Below are 18,402 nucleotides of genomic sequence, written 5' to 3' on the forward strand. Positions count from 1 at the left end.
TATTCCAGTACTTTTCAGCTGCTGTATGTCCTGCAGGACGTGGCGTATTCTGTCTAGTCGGACACAGTGATCTCTGCTGCCACCTTTGTCTGTGTCAGGAACTGTCCAAAAGAAGGTTGTGCAAAGGGTCTGGGACTTTAGTGGTCCTGATGGCATCTGATGGATTTTACTTCTTGAATGATGGGAGTAGTAGTGGTAGATGTACAATCAAAACTTTATTGCAGGATTGTACATCCACCACTACTACTCCCATCATTCAAGGAGTAAAATCCATCGGATGCCGTCAGCGCCACTAAAGTCCCAGACCCTTTGCACTTTTGTACCTCCAGCCTGCACAACCTTCTTCTGATTCTCCACCAGGATCCCCCGGCCCCACAGGCTGGTTGCAAGTGGATATATATTTCATTATGCGATCAGCGCTGTCGGGCTCGTTGCACGACCACCCCAGGTGAGCGGCTCTGAAGCCACCTTTTATATTGTGTTTGCAGTAACACACTATGTGCGCCTCCGGTGTTTTTTAATTTTTTCAGAGGAATTGTCCAAAGCAGTAGCAAATCTTTTGCTTTCAACAGTTCCTGTCACAGACAGAGGTGGCAGACTGGATAGAACGCATCACTTCCTGCAGGACATTCAGCAATTGATAATTACTGGAAGGCTTCAGATTAAACAGAAATATATTATAGAACTTTCTGACACCAGAGGATTTGAATTTTTGTTTTTGCCAAAGTACCCCTTTAAGATCCATATTTCCCCAAACCTCAACAACTATGACTCACTGGTCTCCTACAGAATGTTCCACACACACACACACAGTAAGGCTATGTTCACACTATGTCAGAGACCGGCCGTTCGGTGACCCTTCCGGGTAACGGAACAGCCGGTCTCTGAAAAGATCATGCCGGCTGGTACTGCAGTACTGACCAGATGATCTTTAGGGCCGCAGAGCTCTGATGTGGGCGCATCAGTATGTGCCCACCTCTGAACTCCCCACTGCACGCTATGAAGCGAGCATCAGGAGCCGCTCGCTCCATAGTGTGCACTGACAGGGTTTTCTGCGGCCGCTATTCAATGAGTAGCGGCCGCAGAAAACTGACATGTCAGTTGTTTGCGGCGCTGCAAGGGATCCCCGTAGGAGCGTATACTATGTGTATTTGCTCCGGCCGGGATCCCATACATGGCAAGGTAACATATATTTTCGTAATTATCATGGCCGTCGTACAACGACTTACTACTAAGTAGAGAGATACATCGAATATGAGAGAAAGTGGTCCAAAAACCAAAACAGGAAACATTCATAGAGAATAATGTGAAAAACAGAAAGCATCCTAGATCTGTGTGAATATCTGTTACAATAGGAACACGCACAGCAAACAAGCCAGAAAGTGGACGGCCACAGCTGCTGCAGCAATAGAGGAAAGATTAATAGTTTACAGTGTAGAGTGGTCGAGGGCTCACTAAAACCAACATAGATTTGACATAGATTAAACTATTTATTTTACCAATCTCATCTTTTCCCATATCCCTCAGTTTATCGATGGTTAGTTTCTTCTCTTCCAGCTTTGTGAGCACAGTAGGGGGAAGAACAGAGAATTGCCTTAGGGGGCTAGCCCAGCCCCACAGACGCTTGTCGATGACTTTGCTAAGGTTTAAAAGCCTGTAAGTCATTGCTGGCCATCTTTTCCTTAGGGCTATCTCAAAGAGAGCTCTCACAATTCTTGCAGCATTCTATAAAAACAAAAACGTAAATGTCAGATGTCTCTGAAACTTATAGGGATGGACCAATTGATGATAACCATTCTGTCATTATATCAAAACATTCTGCCTAATATTGTGCAGTTGCCCTCGGTACTACAAAAAAAAAGTCTATCCCAATGAGAAATGGACCTCACTGAAACTCAATTTTCCAGCACAGATGCTAAATCAAAGCTGGGCCAAGTTAGCAAAACAGCAGTCATGAGCGTAGGCCTAGTCTTCTCGCCTCGATTGCTCCATGGCCCAGTTCTGGTGCTGACGTGCCTACAATGGGGTCAGCATTTCTACTCTGTGATTACACAGCCCCATACACAACATATTATGGTGCACTGTTTGTCCCAACTCCTTTCTGCTGGAGCATTAACTTTTCCAGCAATTTATTTTAAAGTACCTCTTCTGAGGGATCATATCAGGCTGGCTATTATTTACTGTTTACTACCGACATTGTGCAAACGTTCTGTTGGCTGATCTTTGTCTTCTATTAAGCGAATATGCCCGATAATCGTTTTGTGTAAAACGCAACACTGTGATTTAGAGCATTTGCTTTAGCACAATAAAAGAGAAATTTGTTAAAATGTCTGAAATATTTATTTGTTTTTAATTCTAAGATCTGCACATTTTACGAATATTCACCAATTCTAATATTACCTGGGCAACATATGCCGAATCAGATATGAGTGAAAAATTGTCCATTTCTCCACGTCCGATATATGTCTGAAGAAGAATATTTATTTTTCCATAGCCATTTTCCACTCCACCGGCGACAGGCAGTTCACAATAATTATCAATTAGATGCTCTAATTCTTCGCTCTCCTCATCACGAACCTATCATGTAAAAAAAAAAAACACATTAAATATAAAGTATAAAATAAATAAATACAAGCTATAAAGGGCTGAATGGATGACCAGGCACATGAAAGAGTGTTGCAACCAATTATGCTTACTTCCAGGTATTTCCAGGGCAATGAATTGTCACAAATTTGTCCTCAATCAGTGTATTGGTATTACTGAACACATGGTTGTTGGTGTCATAGACGCAGTTGATTTTCAGTGGTTTGTTTTGCAGTTGATTTTCAGAATAAAATCAAACATGATATTCTTCATATAATAGCTTGTACCCTAGGAAACAAACTCTGCGAGCTAACAGCTGTCATATCTAGGGAACGTAGATCTGACTACAACGCCAGATGCATGGTTCAAGAACTATAATAATTAGGAAATAGTAATACCTGGACACACATTGAAAAGGAAAGACATAGTAGAAATAAGTCTGAAATCAATAGAAATTTGCATGTGAGCTAAAATAGGAATTGGTACTAGAATAGGTGTGATATATATATATATAGGCCACCAGTGGAAAAAAAGAGGATTTGGAAGACTAGGAAAAGAAATTAATCCACTTATGGGCTCCTTCCGATATATATACATCGGTTTGGCAAAGTCTCCCTCTGACATGGTAGTAAAACACCAGGGGGAACGGACACGGTACTAAACTTATTGCTGTCAATGAGACTATTCCAGGCATCTGTGATGTCAGTGGAGACAGTGAACAGGTCCAGTTACAGAAAAGTAAATCTGACAAAGTCTTCCTCTGCAGAGGTGGTCAAACACAGAAGGAAAAATGATGCTACAACCGATCCCATTATTGTCAATGGAACAGTTCAAGGCAACTGGCAAATCAAGTAAGAACACCTAATTGGTCCAGACGCCAGACTGAATACCGTGTCCTTCACCATTTCCTTCTTCGACTTTGAATCTTCTTGTACTGAAAAATGCTGGACGACAACTAACATATTCTTGCATCTTTTGTGGCATCAGCTAGCCTGCTAGGGGTCTGTTTTTCTGTGCATGTGCAAACACACACACACACACTGAAACTGATAAAAATTACAGCTCATAGCGCAAAAAATAAGCTCCCACGTGTATCCGTAGATAAAAAAAAAAAGTCAAAATATGGAGGTTCAAAACCATATATATTTTTGTTTATAAAAAACAAAACAAAAGGTATTAACTGCCTATTGCTGTAATTGTCCTGTCCTACAGAATAAAGATTACATACAGTATCTTATTTATTGCAACGTTAACAATGTACTGTAGGCGCAAAATCACTTAATAGGTGCAGAACTGCAGGTTTTTTTTGTTTTTTTACAATTATGGTTCATAATATTTTTTCCTGTTTTTAAGTCTGTTTTATCATAAAATGAAGCATGTCATTAAAGGAGAAGTCCAGCGAAATTTTTTATTAAAATATTGTATTGTCTCCCAAAAGTCACAAATTTACACTTATTACGTGAAATGCATGCACATACAGTGCTTTTTTCCCTGCACTTACTACTGCATCAAGGATTCACTTCCTGGATAAAATGGTGATGTCACGACCCGACTCCCAGAGCTGTGCGGGCTGTGGCTGCTGGAGAGGATGATGACAGAGGGATGCTCAGTGTCCCTCCAGTGCCCTGTGTCCCTCAGTGTCCCTCTGCTATCATCCTCTCCAGCAGCCACAGCCCGCACAGCTCTGGGAGTCGGGTTGTGACATTACCATTTTATCCAGGAAGTGACATCACCATTTTATCCAGGAAGTGACATCACCATGTTATCCAGGAAGTGAAGCCTTAATGCAGTAGTAAGTGCAAGGAAAAAAGCACTTTATAAGCATTTCCCATAAAAAAGTGTATATTGGTGATTTGTATAACTTTTGGGGGGCAATACAATACTTCAATAAAAGTTTTTGCCGGACTTCCCCTTTGAAAAGGTCAATTTGTCCAGCAAAAATTAAGCACTCATATGGGTTATTATATGGAGAAATATATGAGTTATTTTTAAATGTGAGGAAATTTGACAAAAATCTCATACGGGGGAAGTGGGTCAAGTGTGAAATAATGCGCATATCTATGTATATATGTCACAGTGTGTGCACATGCATTAGGGTCTGTTCACACTGAGTAAAACAGGTGGAATTCTGTGCGGAGCCCCTGCTGCGGACTCCGTTTAGAATCCCGCCTGCCTCAGTGTGTCAATGTGATGCCTCATGCGCCACTGACATGTCAATTTTTTGAGCGGAAAGCGTCAGAGAGTGGAGGCGGCCGAGGCATCCCATTGACACACTGAGGCAGGCGGGATTCTGAGAGGAGTCCGCAGCGGGGGCTTCGCATGGAATTCCACCTGTTTTACTCAGTGTGAACAGACCCCTAGTGTTTATAAATGTGTATTTGCCTGACAGTGTGTATATGTGTTTTCTTGCAAGTATGACTGTGAACCTCAATGACCACCATGCCTGAACGTCTATTCAGAGGCCTTGAATAAGTATCTAAAAAGGCCAAGACGATATCTATCCATGCAGGAGCATCCCATGACTATAAAGAGTGAAATCTCGTTGAGAATTATTTTTACCAGAATATTCTAAAACCTAATAATCTTCACGGGAGGTAGGATACGGGATTAAACAGCCTTGGAGACAATTGCTTATTAATATTATGTCTTCATACATTTCATAGTCTCGGACTTTAGCACAAAAAAAAAATAATACATATAATTATTACTTGCTTCCACCCAATATCTAAGTCAAAGCAATTTTTCTCATAAGGCTGCAGAGCAAATTGTTCTTCTGTAACTAAAGCAACCTAATTGAAAGTATATTAATAATGACACAATTACATTTTATTATTCATCACTATTATTAAGGCTGTCATTGACACAGAAAAAATTGCTATGCTAAACAAATTGGCCTGCTAACCCCACCATCCTGCAAATGATGAGATTTCATTTCAATTTGACCAAAAGGAAAATGTCTATCCATCCAGATTAGAACAATCTTGTATTAACTTTGAATGTATTCATTACAGTTATAGCGCTGGCATGCAGCTGGTGGTCAGCGGAAGACGCATGCATGCGTAGCTCCTTAATCCAAGGGCCGCAGATTCACTGAAGTAAACTGTCAGGCAAATAAAAGTAATTTCCCTTGAAATGGAAAATCAATAAATTTGGCATGTTGGCGAATTTTCATATTTGCAGAGTGGAGATGCCACAGTTAGAACCCTGGTTGTGCAGATCCTGCTACATCAATTAGACAGATCATGTCATCTACCACTATTGTTAATCCTGGCTCTGTGGTAAGAATACTGTAGTAGTAGTATTCTAACAATGCTGATTATATATATATATATATATATATATATATATATATATATATATATACCACTGTTCAAAAGTTTGGGGTCACCCAATTTTGTGTTTTCCATGAAAAGTCACACTTATTCACCACCATACGTTGTGAAATGAATAGAAAATAGAGTCAAGACATTGACAAGGTTAGAAATAATGATTTGTATGTGAAATAACATTGTTCTTACATCAAACTTTGCTTTCGTCAAAGAATCCTCCTTTTGCAGCAATTCCAGCATTGCACACCTTTGGCATTCTAGCTGTTAATCTGTTGAGGTAAGCTGGAGAAATTGCACCCCATGCTTCTAGAAGCAGCTCCCACAAGTTGGATTGGTTGGATGGGCACTTCTAGCGTACCATACGGTCAAGCTGCTCCCACAACAGCTCAATGGGGTTCAGATCTGGTGACTGCGCTGGCCACTCCATTACCTATGATAGAATACCAGCTGCTGCTTCTGCTGTAAATAGTTCTTGCACAATTTGGAGGTGTTTAGGGTCATTGTCCTGTTGTAGGATGAAATTGGCTCCAATCAAGCGCTGTCCACTGGGTATGGCATGGCGCTGCAAAATTGAGTGATGGCCTTCCTTATACAGAATCCCTTTTACCTTGTACAAACCCCCCACCTTACCAGCACCAAAGCAACCCCAGACCATCACATTACCTCCACCATGCTTAAAGAGAACCAATCACCTAAAATTAACTGTCCCTATAATAAAAGATTCTCTCTCCCTAAATCTATTCCTGAAGATACAGACTGCCTGTGCAGTCTGTATCTTATGCTTTTACCTAATCCTGTAAAGCGGAGCAGTAAGGACGGGGGCGGCCATCTTGATGACGTCACAGTGGTGCGTTCCAGCGCTGGAACGCAAGGGACGTAATCAAGATGGCGCCCGGCTTTACTGCACCGCTACAGAGGACTGGGTAAAGTATAAGATACAGACTGCAAAGGCAGTCTGTATCTTCATGTAGTTTATTTCTGAAGATACAGACTGCCTGTGCAGTCTGTATCTTATACTTTACCCAGTCCTCTGTAGCGGTGCAGCTAAGCCGGACGCCATCTTGATTACGTCCCTTGCGTTCCAGCGCTGGAACGCACCAGTGAAGTCATCAAGATGGCCGCCCCCGCCCTTACTGCTCCGCTATACAGGATTAGGTAAACGCATAAGATGCAGACTGCACAGGCAGTCTGTACCTTCAGGGACATACTAATAGGCCCAGTTAGAATAGACATACACAGTGATCTCGCGCTGTATAGGCCGGGATCACTGTGTATTTACAGAGCGGCGGCAAAGGCTCATGGGAGCCCTTCCCGCCGCTCGGCATGCTGGGAGCTTCCTGTCTCGCGCCGGCTCTTTTGAAAAGAGCCGGCGCGAGACAGGAAAAGAGAATGTGTATATTGTAAAATCACGGGCATAAAAGTAAATAATTCCAATTACAAATATTAATAAAATATTAATTTACAGCTAATTAGCAAAAAAAAAAAATTTAAAATTTCGGCCATGATTGGTTCTCTTTAACAGATGGCGTCAGGCATTCTTCCAGCATCTTTTCATTTGTTCTGAGTCTCACAAACGTTCTTTTTTGTGATCCAAACACCTCAAACTTGGATTCATCCGTCCACAACACTTTTTTTCCAGTCTTCCTCTGTCCAATGTCTGTGTTCTTTTGCCGATCTTAATCTTTTTCTTTTATTGGCCAGTCTCAGATATGGCTTTTTCTTTGCCACTCTGCCCTGAAGCCCAAAATCCTTCAGCCGCCTCTTCACTGTAGATGTTGACACTGGTGTTTTGCGGGTACTATTTAATGAAGATGCCAGTTGGGGACCTGTGAGGCGTCTGTTTCTCCAACTAGAGACTCTAATGTGCTTATCTTCTTGCTTAGTTGTGCAACGCAGCCTCCCACTTCTTTTTCTACTCTGGTTAGAGCCTGTTTGTGCTGTCCTTTGAAGGGAGTAGTACACATCGTTGTAGGAAATCTTCAATTTCTTAGCAATTTCTCACATGGAATAGCCTTCATTTCTAAGAACAAGAATAGACTGTCGAGTTTCAGATGAAAGTTCTCTTTTTCTGGCCATTTTGAGCGTTTAATTGACCCCACAAATGTGATGCTCCAGAAACACAATCTGCTCAAAGGAAGGTCAGTTTTGTAGCTTCTGTAACGAGCTAGACTGTTTTCAGATGTGTGAACATGATTGCACAAGGGTTTTCTCTTCATCAATTAGCCTTCTGAGCCAATGAGCAAACACACTGTACCATTAAAACACTGGAGTGATAGTTGCTGGAAATGGGCCTCTATACACCTATGTAGATATTGCACCAAAAGCCAGACATTTGCAGCTAGAATAGTCATTTACCACATTAGCAATGTATAGAGTGTATTTGTTTAAAGTTAGGACTAGTTTAAAGTTATCTTCATTGAAAAGTACAGTGCTTTTCCTTCAAAAATAAGGACATTTCAATGTGACCCCAAAGTTTTGAATGTTAGTGTGTGTGTGTGTGTATATATATATATATATATATATATATATATATATATATTTATTTGTTTTTCCAAACTTATTTTATTGAAAAGGTCAGTTAAGCATATACAATAAGCATTAGGGAATTAGGGAATACGCAGTTCCTTGTCCAGAAATACAATCAATTTAATACATAGTGACCTCAATTTTTTGAAATTTACAGAGACCACATATATTCCCAACGTTCCAGATGATCTAAATAAAAGTGACCGGTTGGGAAAAAGCAGAAAAAGTGTAATAATACAAATTAATATAACATATGAAGGTATTTGAGTAAAAATGAAATGAGTGTGTACCGAAAGTCCTTACGTTTTGTACTATAGAGGAATGACCATATGGCATAAAATAGAGAGAAAAGAACAATTGTTGGCTCTCAATACGAGTATTCTAAGTACTGTCTAGGTAGGGGTGGAGGTTTGTAGATATTGTTTGTAGTATATGTTCCACGGTTCCCATAGAGTTAGATATTTCTCATATGTGCCTGATTCCCAACTGCATAGCTCTTCTAATCTTGCTATGAGTTGAACTTTTTCAATCCATTCTTTTAGGGTGGGTGAAATATCCTCTCTCCAATGCAGTGGGATTAACAGTTTTGCAGCTGTCAGTAATAGAGTTGGTAGGTGGTTTTTAGATGGCGTAAACCTCTGATTGGGGACCCATAGGAGTATTAGTAATGGGTCTAAGGGTATATCGCTTCCACAGATTACCAATATTTGTTGGGTGATTGTTTGCCAAAAATTTGTTAGTTTTGGGCAATTAAGCCATATATGAGAAAGCGTACCTGAACCTGAATTGCATCTCCAGCAGGTGTCTGTTTTTAGTATATTCTTTTTTTTCAGAAGATAAGGTGTTCTGTACCATCTGGTAAGTAATTTATAAGAATTTTCTTGTATCTTAACACATCTCGAGAAACCGTGGGAGTTTCTGAAGATTTGCAAGGTTGTAGTGTGAGAGAATGAAGTATTAAGCTCCTTTTCCCAAGCACCAATGAAAGGTGGAGTGGAGTCTGCCTCCTTAGTTAAAAGGCCATTATATAATTTAGAAATTAAACCTTTAGGAAGTCCATCCATGTTCAGGTAGTTTTCTAGCCATGAGGATTCTCTATAGGAAGGAAATTCTCTTAGGAATCTCTTACATTCACTTTGAAATATCTCATTATTGGAGGATCTGGCAATACCCATCGAGGTGTTATCATATAAATCCTCCAGATCTGGTATGTTTACGGTTGTTCTAATGTGTGGGTATATAGTCAGATGCAGTAGATTCGACCAGGGAGATGTCAGAGATGTTTTAGGTCCATACAGGAAGGAAGGTAATAACCCTAATGGCATGTGTGGTGGTGGGTCTTTTGTTGCTAATGTTTTATAAAAGTAGTTTTGCCACACATCAAGGGTTCCTTTCAATAGGGGGCCAACCCATTTATCTGTGTATTTACATTTTGTCCATAGGCAAATTAGGTTATCTCTACCTAATATATGTTTTTCTAACTGTACAAATAAAGGGGATGTCTTAGTTGAAGTCAGAGATAACCATCTCGCCAAGTGGATTGCTCAATAATATGTCCTCAAGTCGGGGAGGCCACAGCCACCTAGTGATTTTTGCTGTCTCATGTGCGTATATGCTATTCGGGGTCTTGAGTTTTGCCAAATAAATCTATTACAAATGGATCTCCATTTAGTGAAGAAAGCTGCCGGGAGTTTAATTGGGACAGTCTGTAAGAGGTATAACACTTGCGGGAAGATATATGTTTTTATCAAGTTTTTTCTTCCTAGCCATGACACAAAGGGGATTTTTAAAGACTCAAGTTGTTTGGAAATCTTGGTTAGCTGAGGTTTATAATTCAAATCATAAAGTTTACTCAGGTCGTTTGGGACAAGTATGCCTAAGTATTTAATTGCCGTACCTGGCCAGGAAAAGGGGGCTAATTTTTTTAGTTCCGTGATTTGAGCGTGAGGTACTGAGATGTTTAAAGCTTCGGATTTAGTATAATTAATTTTAAAATTGGATATGGTACCATAGTCTTTAAATATTCTGAGTATTGTGGGGAGAGATTGTTTTGGGTTTGTAACGAATAGTAATAAATCGTCTACAAAGGCAGCTGTGGTGTGGACAGAGGAGCCAATTCTAATTCCCTTTATGAGAGGTGTTTGCTTAATTTTTTGTAGCAGGATTTCCATAGTTAAAACAAATAGAGTGGGGGATAGGGGGCAGCCCTGTCTTGTTCCATTTCTGATCAGAAAAGGATCAGATAGTGTGTCATTTACTCTAATTCTAGCTGTAGGGACGGTGTATAGAGACATAACGGCAGATATGAATTGTGAAGGGAACCCAAATAGTTTCAAGGTGTCTATTAGAAAGTCCCAAGCTACCCTATCGAAGGCCTTCTCTGCGTCTGTGCCGAGAAGGATTAGGGGAGTGTTAGATCTTTTAGCGTAGTGAATTCCGTTAAGTACTCTAGATGTGTTGAATTTGCCTTCCCTGCCCATAACAAAGCCAGTTTGCTCTTCAGTAGTTAGGTAGGGAATCATTTTTTTCATCCTAATGGCTAGAAGTTTTGCCCACCACTTCAAGTCGGAGTTGAGTAATGAGATGGGTCTATAACTTCCGCAGTGTGTGAGATCTTTTCCCTCTTTGGGTAGTATTGTTATGTAAGCCTCTAACATTTGTTTTGGGAATTTACCTCTAGCTAGCATATCATTACAGAGTTTTGTAAATTGTGGGGTAAGTATGTCCTTAAATTTTTTATAATAAGCTATGGATAGACCATCAGGACCTGGACTCTTGTCCCCCGGGATTGAGGTCAGTACTTTGTCTAACTCGTCTGTTGTAATTGGGTCTATAAGTGAAAGTTTGTCATGTTCCCATACATTAGGGAGTTTTATCTGTTGTAGGAAGTCTTTTAATAATTGTGATTTGTAGCTGGGGTTGGTATTTTGTGTTTGAGGGATATTATATAATTTCTCATAGAAGGAACAAAAAGTTTTTGCTATACTTGGGGTGTCTCTTACTATTTTGCCACTATCATTAGTGATTTTATATATAAAGGATTTTTCTTTCCTTTGTTTAATCAAAGCTGTCATAATTTTTGAGCCTTTGTCTCCATGTGTGTAGTGTTTATACCTACATCTTTGTAGTGCTTTAGCTGCTTGTATGTTTAGCAAATCTTTAAGTTCCATTCTTAACTTAAATAGGTTATCTTTTACTAGTGCATCAGCATTTGTTTTGCGTTTGTTTTCCAAATTGGAGATTCTGCTAGTTATCTCTTCTATACGTGCGGTTCTCTTTTTTTTAACTCTGGAACCTAGAGCTATTAGTTTGCCCCTTATGAACGATTTATGGGCTTCCCAAATAATGGGTGTGGGAACCTCTGGCGTGTTGTTATTTTTAAAATATTCAATGAGTCTGTCTTTTAAGAGAGATATGTTGGAAGGGTCTCCTAGTAGGGTTTCATTCAAGGACCATGTCCATTCCTTCTTTGGAGCCCCTTGATAGTTTAGCTTTAAAGATATTGGAGCGTGGTCTGAAACTGTAATCGTGCCCATATTAGTGGATACCAAACTATGTAGATATCTGTCTGTTAGAAATATACAGTCTATTCGATGATAGGTGCCATGTACAGGGGAATAAAATGAATAGTCCTTAGCATCTGGGTTGAGTATTCTCCAGCTGTCTACAAGATGTAGGTTGGCAAGGGCTTATATATATATATATATATATATATATATATATATATATATATATATATATATAGATATAGATATATACACACACATACATATATATTCGAGATGCATACCTAATGGATACACAATGTAGGCGAGATTTATAAAACATGGTGTAAAGTAGAACTGACTCAGGTAGTTGCCCCTAGCAACCAATCAGATTCTACCTTTCATTTTCCAAAGAAAACTGCTATGTGCAAACATACATCTGGTGTATCTGAAGACTGCCTAGTCTCTATTTTGGCCAGCTCTTCATTGGCTTGCTTCAAACCAGATTCACATGAAAAACCTTTTGGGTTATCCCACTTTCAGTTGCGCAGCATAAAAGTGTTTTAAAGTGATAATAAATGTAGTGCAAGGTATTATGCCAGTTTTGGTTTAGGGTGGGGTGGGGGTTACACTACAAATCTGGCAAAGTTGCAGTAGTCAGTACCGCTAGGAATCCTCCAAGAGCACAGCTGGATAACAGCATGTCTGCCATGAGGAATGCTCCATCATACTGTCCATATAGTGGCCCATAACAGTTTTTTTTTTACTATTGTATGCTATGATGCCTCTTTGTTCAACAAAGGAGACCTGTTACCCCGGCTGCCGGGGTGAAGGCCGCCTGACCCCCCGCTGGAGCCCCTTAGACTTACAGCTTCCAGGTGACAGGTCTCCTTTAAGGCTATGTTCACACATAGTATTTCAGTCAGTATTCTGAACAGTATTTTTTTTTGCAACCAAAATCAGAAGTGAAACTGACAGGACAAAACTATAATGAAAAGATTTACCCAGCTTCTGTGTTTTCAACACACTGGTTTTGGTTGAAAAAAGACTGACGGAAATACTATACAGTATGTGAACAGCTTCTGTTATTACTGGATGTTATAGGCTGTGTAGGAAATAAGTGACTGTAAACCAAATATATAGGACTAAATAGCAATGAGGAGATTATGAATTGTACAGCACAGTGGTGAACAACCTGCAGCAAAGCTACAATTCCCATCATTCCTGAATAGGTAAAGGCTGTCCAGGCATGAAAGGGACTGTAGTTTTGCAACAGTCGGAGGGCTGCAGATTGTGCTTCTCTGCTATAGTGTATTTGTATTTATTTTCAATAAGAAAAATTTCGCTCCCAGCCAACGTCCCCTCAGAACTGTCCGTTCTGCACTGTAGCGCTAATTACCAAGTCAATGTATTGACAGTTTACTAAAGACTAAATTCCCAGTTCAGTTTCAGGTTTCTCCTGGGACCAATTACTTTATTGGCCATATTGCACCACGGCAGAAATGAAGCTCTAGTTCCTGAAATAAATCAGCACACAACACGTCTATATAAGTGACTATATCTGTAAAATACACTCTCACGATACGGCTGCCACTTATAAACAATATCTTACCTTGATCTGCTCGAATTCTTCAGCTTTAGAGACAATAGCAAAAATATCCCCCTCGGTTTTGTGGGCATAAAATAATTCATTGAATGTCTGTCGAGTAAGAAAAGGATAAAGGTGAAGTGACAGGTCACACTTTTACAATTCTAATGATTGCATGTATATGTCCTCAGTATGACTTATTAAGACACAGTAAGAAGGTACGTCTAACACAGGGGTAGGGAATATTGGCTTTCCAGCTGTTGCAAAACTACAACTCCCATCATGTCCACACATAATGGGAGTTGTAGTTTTGCAACGTCTGAAAAGCCAATATTACCTACCCCTGGTCTAACAGCTTCACATGCAGACTAATGGTTTGTTTACACGGAGCGGTAATTCGCCCAATCGAACGATTAACGATTTCGAAATAACGATGTGTTTTTTTATAACGGAACAACATATCATTTGGAAAAATCTATTTTGCGATCGTTTAAAGATCACTTAAGCCCATCTCACACATTGGGTGAATCAGAGAAAGACTGTTTACACAAAGCGATCTGCAAATTTTCAGCCAACGACCAACAACCATTCAAGAACTTGTTGAAAGATCAAAATGAACGGTTTCTCGCTCATCACTTGATCGTTTGCTGTGTTTACACAAGCTGATTATCGCTCAAATGCGATTGTTATTGCAAAAATTTTAACAATTATCGTTTCTTGTAAATGCACCATTAGAAGGTAATAGGTTGGCCTAGAGTAAACTCGAAGAATCTGATACTTTTCTTTCTATGGCCATTTCCTCATTTTAAGAAACTAGAAATAGTATGTTTAGAGAAACAATCAGAAGAGACACTCAATTTCTAAATTTGTCCCTATACTATTCTGCTTGACTTGGAACCCATCCAGTTGACTCTGGCATAGAACTGCTGAGCACAAGCCAAGGTACTTCAATAGTATTATTCCTCTCCTTACCTCAAAGCTCTACACTTATGACTACACATTAGGACCTTCGCCAGTCCTTTTGGCTACACATTCACACCACAGCAGCCCTTTATATGCATCTCCAAGTACCTCACTGGCATCATCCTATCTCACATAGGTCTTTGTATGAAACAACTAATAGGTCACTTTGCCACTTATTCTGTTAAAATGCAGCTATGGACTGTTCGCTTTCAGTATTGTATACTTGTAAAGAGACTATTTATTACCTCAATTGTATTATATTTAATGTAAAAGTGGCTGGCGGTTCTGCCCAGGTCTGTAGAGGAAAAGAATCCCGTTCTTTCTTCAAAGCGAATCATACGAGCTTTGTCGAGTTTGCGTCCCACTTCAATTACGAGTTGTTCTCGGTGCTTCTCCAATATGGGATCCATCTGTTGGCGGGGCCAGAAAGAACAGAATTTCAGTTATCAATGTTCTTGCGTCCAATGACATCTACAATATGTACTGCCTGAAAAATAACTTACGATTTAAAAACACTTTGAAATATAATAGTTGTAAAACATCAAATTGTAATAGTCTACATAGCCGTATGCATCTGTCATATGCAAGGTGTGATTCCATCGCCGGATCATACACAGAACACAAAGGGTTAAAATCCGCAAGGATCACTGCTTGCCTTTGGCTAAAACCATTTCAATCACCAAGGCCTAAATAAATTGAACTAAACTAAATGAGCTAAAAGCGGGGCTGTTATCATGTCAGAAAACAAAAGCAAATATTTATCCTGGCATTACCGACTGGAGAATAGGGGTTAGATATTCATAAGAAATGGATTTCCTACCTGAAACACCTTATGACTAATGCCGTATGCTAATGGGTTTGCTCTCATCCGTACAAAAAGATAAGTGTAACTCAGCCACTTTACTGCCTCCTCCACATTGGTTACTGTTCCCAGTGCGATCTGTAATAAATAGTACAGACATATCAGCTGCGTTACTATTGGAGAAATTTCTTTAATTATTTTCACACAAAGAGAAAATTAATAAAAAAAAATAAAGAAAAATAAACCATATTACACAGTGAGTTTAAAGAGGTTGTCCGGGCAGGGCACTTTTTAGATATGTGAGGAGGAAGTAATTAAAGGAGAAATTTTTATAGAAGTATTGTATTGCCCCCCAAAAGTTATACAAATCCCCAATATACACTTATTATAGGAAATGCTTATAAAGTGCTTTTTCCCTGCACTTACTGCTGCATCAAGGTTTCAATTCCTGGATAACATGGTGATGTCACTTCCTGGATAACATGGTGATGTCACGACCTGACTCCCAGAGCTGTGTGGGCTGTGGCTGCTGGAGAGGATGATGGTAGAGGGACACTGAGGGACATAGAGCACTGGAGGGACACTGAGCATCCCCCTGCCATCATCCTCTCCAGCAGCCACAGCCCGCACAGCTCTGGGAGTCGGGTTGTGACATCACTATGTTATCCAGGAAGGGAAGCCTTGATGCAGTAGTAAGTGCAGGGAAAAAAACACTTAATGTGCATTTCCCGTAATAAAAGTATATTGCTGATTTGTTAAACTTTTGGGGGGCAATATAATACTTTCATAAAAAATTTAATGGGACTTTTCCTTTAAAAATAATTAACTATAGTTACTTCTCTGGCTCCTGCCCCAGCAACTAAGTGGCAGATTCTGTGTTCTGGGGCTGCTACGTCCCTCAGCCAATCAGCAGGCTGCATCGGTGTCCTGTCTGAAATGTCACTGCCCTAGAATCTGGAAGTGCCACACAGCAGGGATTGAGGGGTAGGATGTGGTAAGTGTAACTATTTAAATCATCCCCTCCCCATTTATCAAAACCGGTCCCCTGTCCAGACAACTCCTTTAATTCAGAATATATACATAGACAGATAGAGATATCGATATGGGAAAGGGAGATCGATATAAGATAAAGATATAAGACCGCTAATAGATAAATAGACAATATACAGAGGTATAGATAGAAAGACAGACGCACAAAATAATAATCCTATTCTGCAATACAAATTGTGAAGTCCAAACAGTTGTCAGTCTAACAAATTACTATAAAGAAATTCCATCTACTCTGTGTGTTACTATGCTAGGGAGATTTTCCTCGGACGAGAGGAAACTAAAGGTTTAGTGTTAACCTTGGCTACAGTTCACGCTTATTTTTTTTCTACTTTTTTGGAGAACCAAAAAAAAAATTAAATTTTTTTTTATATATATATATATATATTTTTTTTTTTTTTCCATAGGTTATATTTGCAACTATTCATATCCATCTATTCCTATGGGGTATAAAATTGTAACACAATAATTATAATCTATTTCGTCTATTCCGTCTCATCCTACAGAACAGTATGCATCCTTATGCATGAATAGTAGTGATGTAAGAATTGCATGTTATTAACTAAAATGTAATTGTAGCTTTCCTAACGTCGAAGGATAGGATTATAATAAGAAAATGTACATATGTCATAAAGGCAGCAATAAAATATAAACACTTCATCTTTAACACTGCAAAGATTCATATAAAAAAAAAAATAACAAAGGAAAGCAAAAAGTGATATTTCATTGGCTCTAGACAGACCATTGCATATTGTAAAACAAATATAACAAAGGATATAAAGAAACCCTGCGCATGGTACATCTGACCCTCGAATAATTCAGTTCACCACTGTCTACATCTCAAATCCCGGTTTCAAACTATGCAATCTGTCACCCCATCCTAAATTCAACGCTCCATTTAGAGACAGTTTATCTCGGGGATATTCTCAGAAGGAAAAAAATAATCACTTTGTTTGGCCCGTGAAATGCACCTACATAGCAAAATACTAAAAAAAAAACCCACAATATTTTCAATTATTAAAAAAAAAAAAAAAAAATGTATTTTTCACATAATATTTAAACTGCGGAGATAAGAATATTTTTTACTATAGAGGAATGTAACTATCAATATTTGCTGAATTTTATTTCTGTGTTTTCCCCAAACACAATGAGGAGATATGGCGATACATTCATGAAAATTCACAAACAGAAACAAATTAACCTGTGGGAAAGGTATTAAACTGGCATTAGGAGAGCTTTACTGGAATCTGCTCCGTGACTAAGAGTACATGGAAACCCAAACATCACATGACATGTAAAGCACACAAATATTAGCGGCATCCTTTATGAAACCTGCCATTGTATAGAGCTTGTATGCATCTGTTGGGCTATAGAAAACAACTATATAAAACCCATAAAACAACTGTGTGAGCTATTGTTGTGCTCAGAAGCAGCGTGAAACACATAGAGGGGATGATGGCCCAATGGAATACATTACAATCTACAGCCAGTCTTCCTTACTCAAGATTAAAGCTAAGAGGTACTGTATAGAGGAGCATGTTGTCCATTTATTATAGACAATGCCCACAGTAATGTAATATATTAACTAGAATTATACTTCTCCGACTATTACAAGAGCTGATGTTATAACTAGGGAGCCCCATGACTTACATCTGTGCTGCAGCTTGCTGAACAATGGGTGGATGGGGGTGCTGCTGTGCAGGCAAAAATCTAGAGGAGGTGCTGACCCTCCATTCTTGCAATTATTTGAGAAATACCAGGTGATAACCCAGAAACCCAAAAGTCAGACCCCCTGAGAGTTTTATCAGTATACCATAAATTACTAAATTGGAACAACCATTAAAGGGGTACTCTGAAGAAGTTATATATAAATTGTCTTCCAGTACTTGTCAGCTGCTGTATGCCCTACAGGAAGCGGTGTCTTCTTTCTGGTTTGACACAGTGCTCTCTGCTGCTCCCGCTGTCCATGTCAGGAACTGTCCAGAGCAGTAACAAATCCCCACAGAAAACCTCTGCTGCTCTGGACAAGTCCTGTCCTGGGCAGAGGTGGCAGCAGAGAGAACTGAGTCAGACCAGAAA

At 39.5% G+C, this 18,402-nt stretch overlaps 1 protein-coding gene across 4 annotated transcripts in view; it reads right to left on the minus strand.

Annotated features, from left to right (window-relative positions):
- ASCC3 (activating signal cointegrator 1 complex subunit 3) overlaps nucleotides 1-18,402 on the minus strand; it is a 522,423-nt gene that overhangs the window by 113,424 nt on the left and 390,597 nt on the right. For all 4 annotated transcript variants that reach the window (XM_069974770.1, XM_069974767.1, XM_069974768.1 and 1 more), the window contains 5 exons: nucleotides 15,295-15,414; nucleotides 14,720-14,884; nucleotides 13,536-13,622; nucleotides 2,401-2,577; nucleotides 1,500-1,725 (listed from right to left, as the gene is read on the minus strand). In XM_069974770.1, the coding sequence (XP_069830871.1) occupies nucleotides 1,500-1,725; nucleotides 2,401-2,577; nucleotides 13,536-13,622; nucleotides 14,720-14,884; nucleotides 15,295-15,414 (775 nt within the window). The remainder of the gene's footprint in view (nucleotides 1-1,499; nucleotides 1,726-2,400; nucleotides 2,578-13,535; nucleotides 13,623-14,719; nucleotides 14,885-15,294; nucleotides 15,415-18,402) is intronic.

This window comes from Dendropsophus ebraccatus, chromosome 6, assembly GCF_027789765.1.
Source record: "Dendropsophus ebraccatus isolate aDenEbr1 chromosome 6, aDenEbr1.pat, whole genome shotgun sequence".
Classification (NCBI taxonomy): Eukaryota; Metazoa; Chordata; class Amphibia; order Anura; family Hylidae; genus Dendropsophus; species Dendropsophus ebraccatus.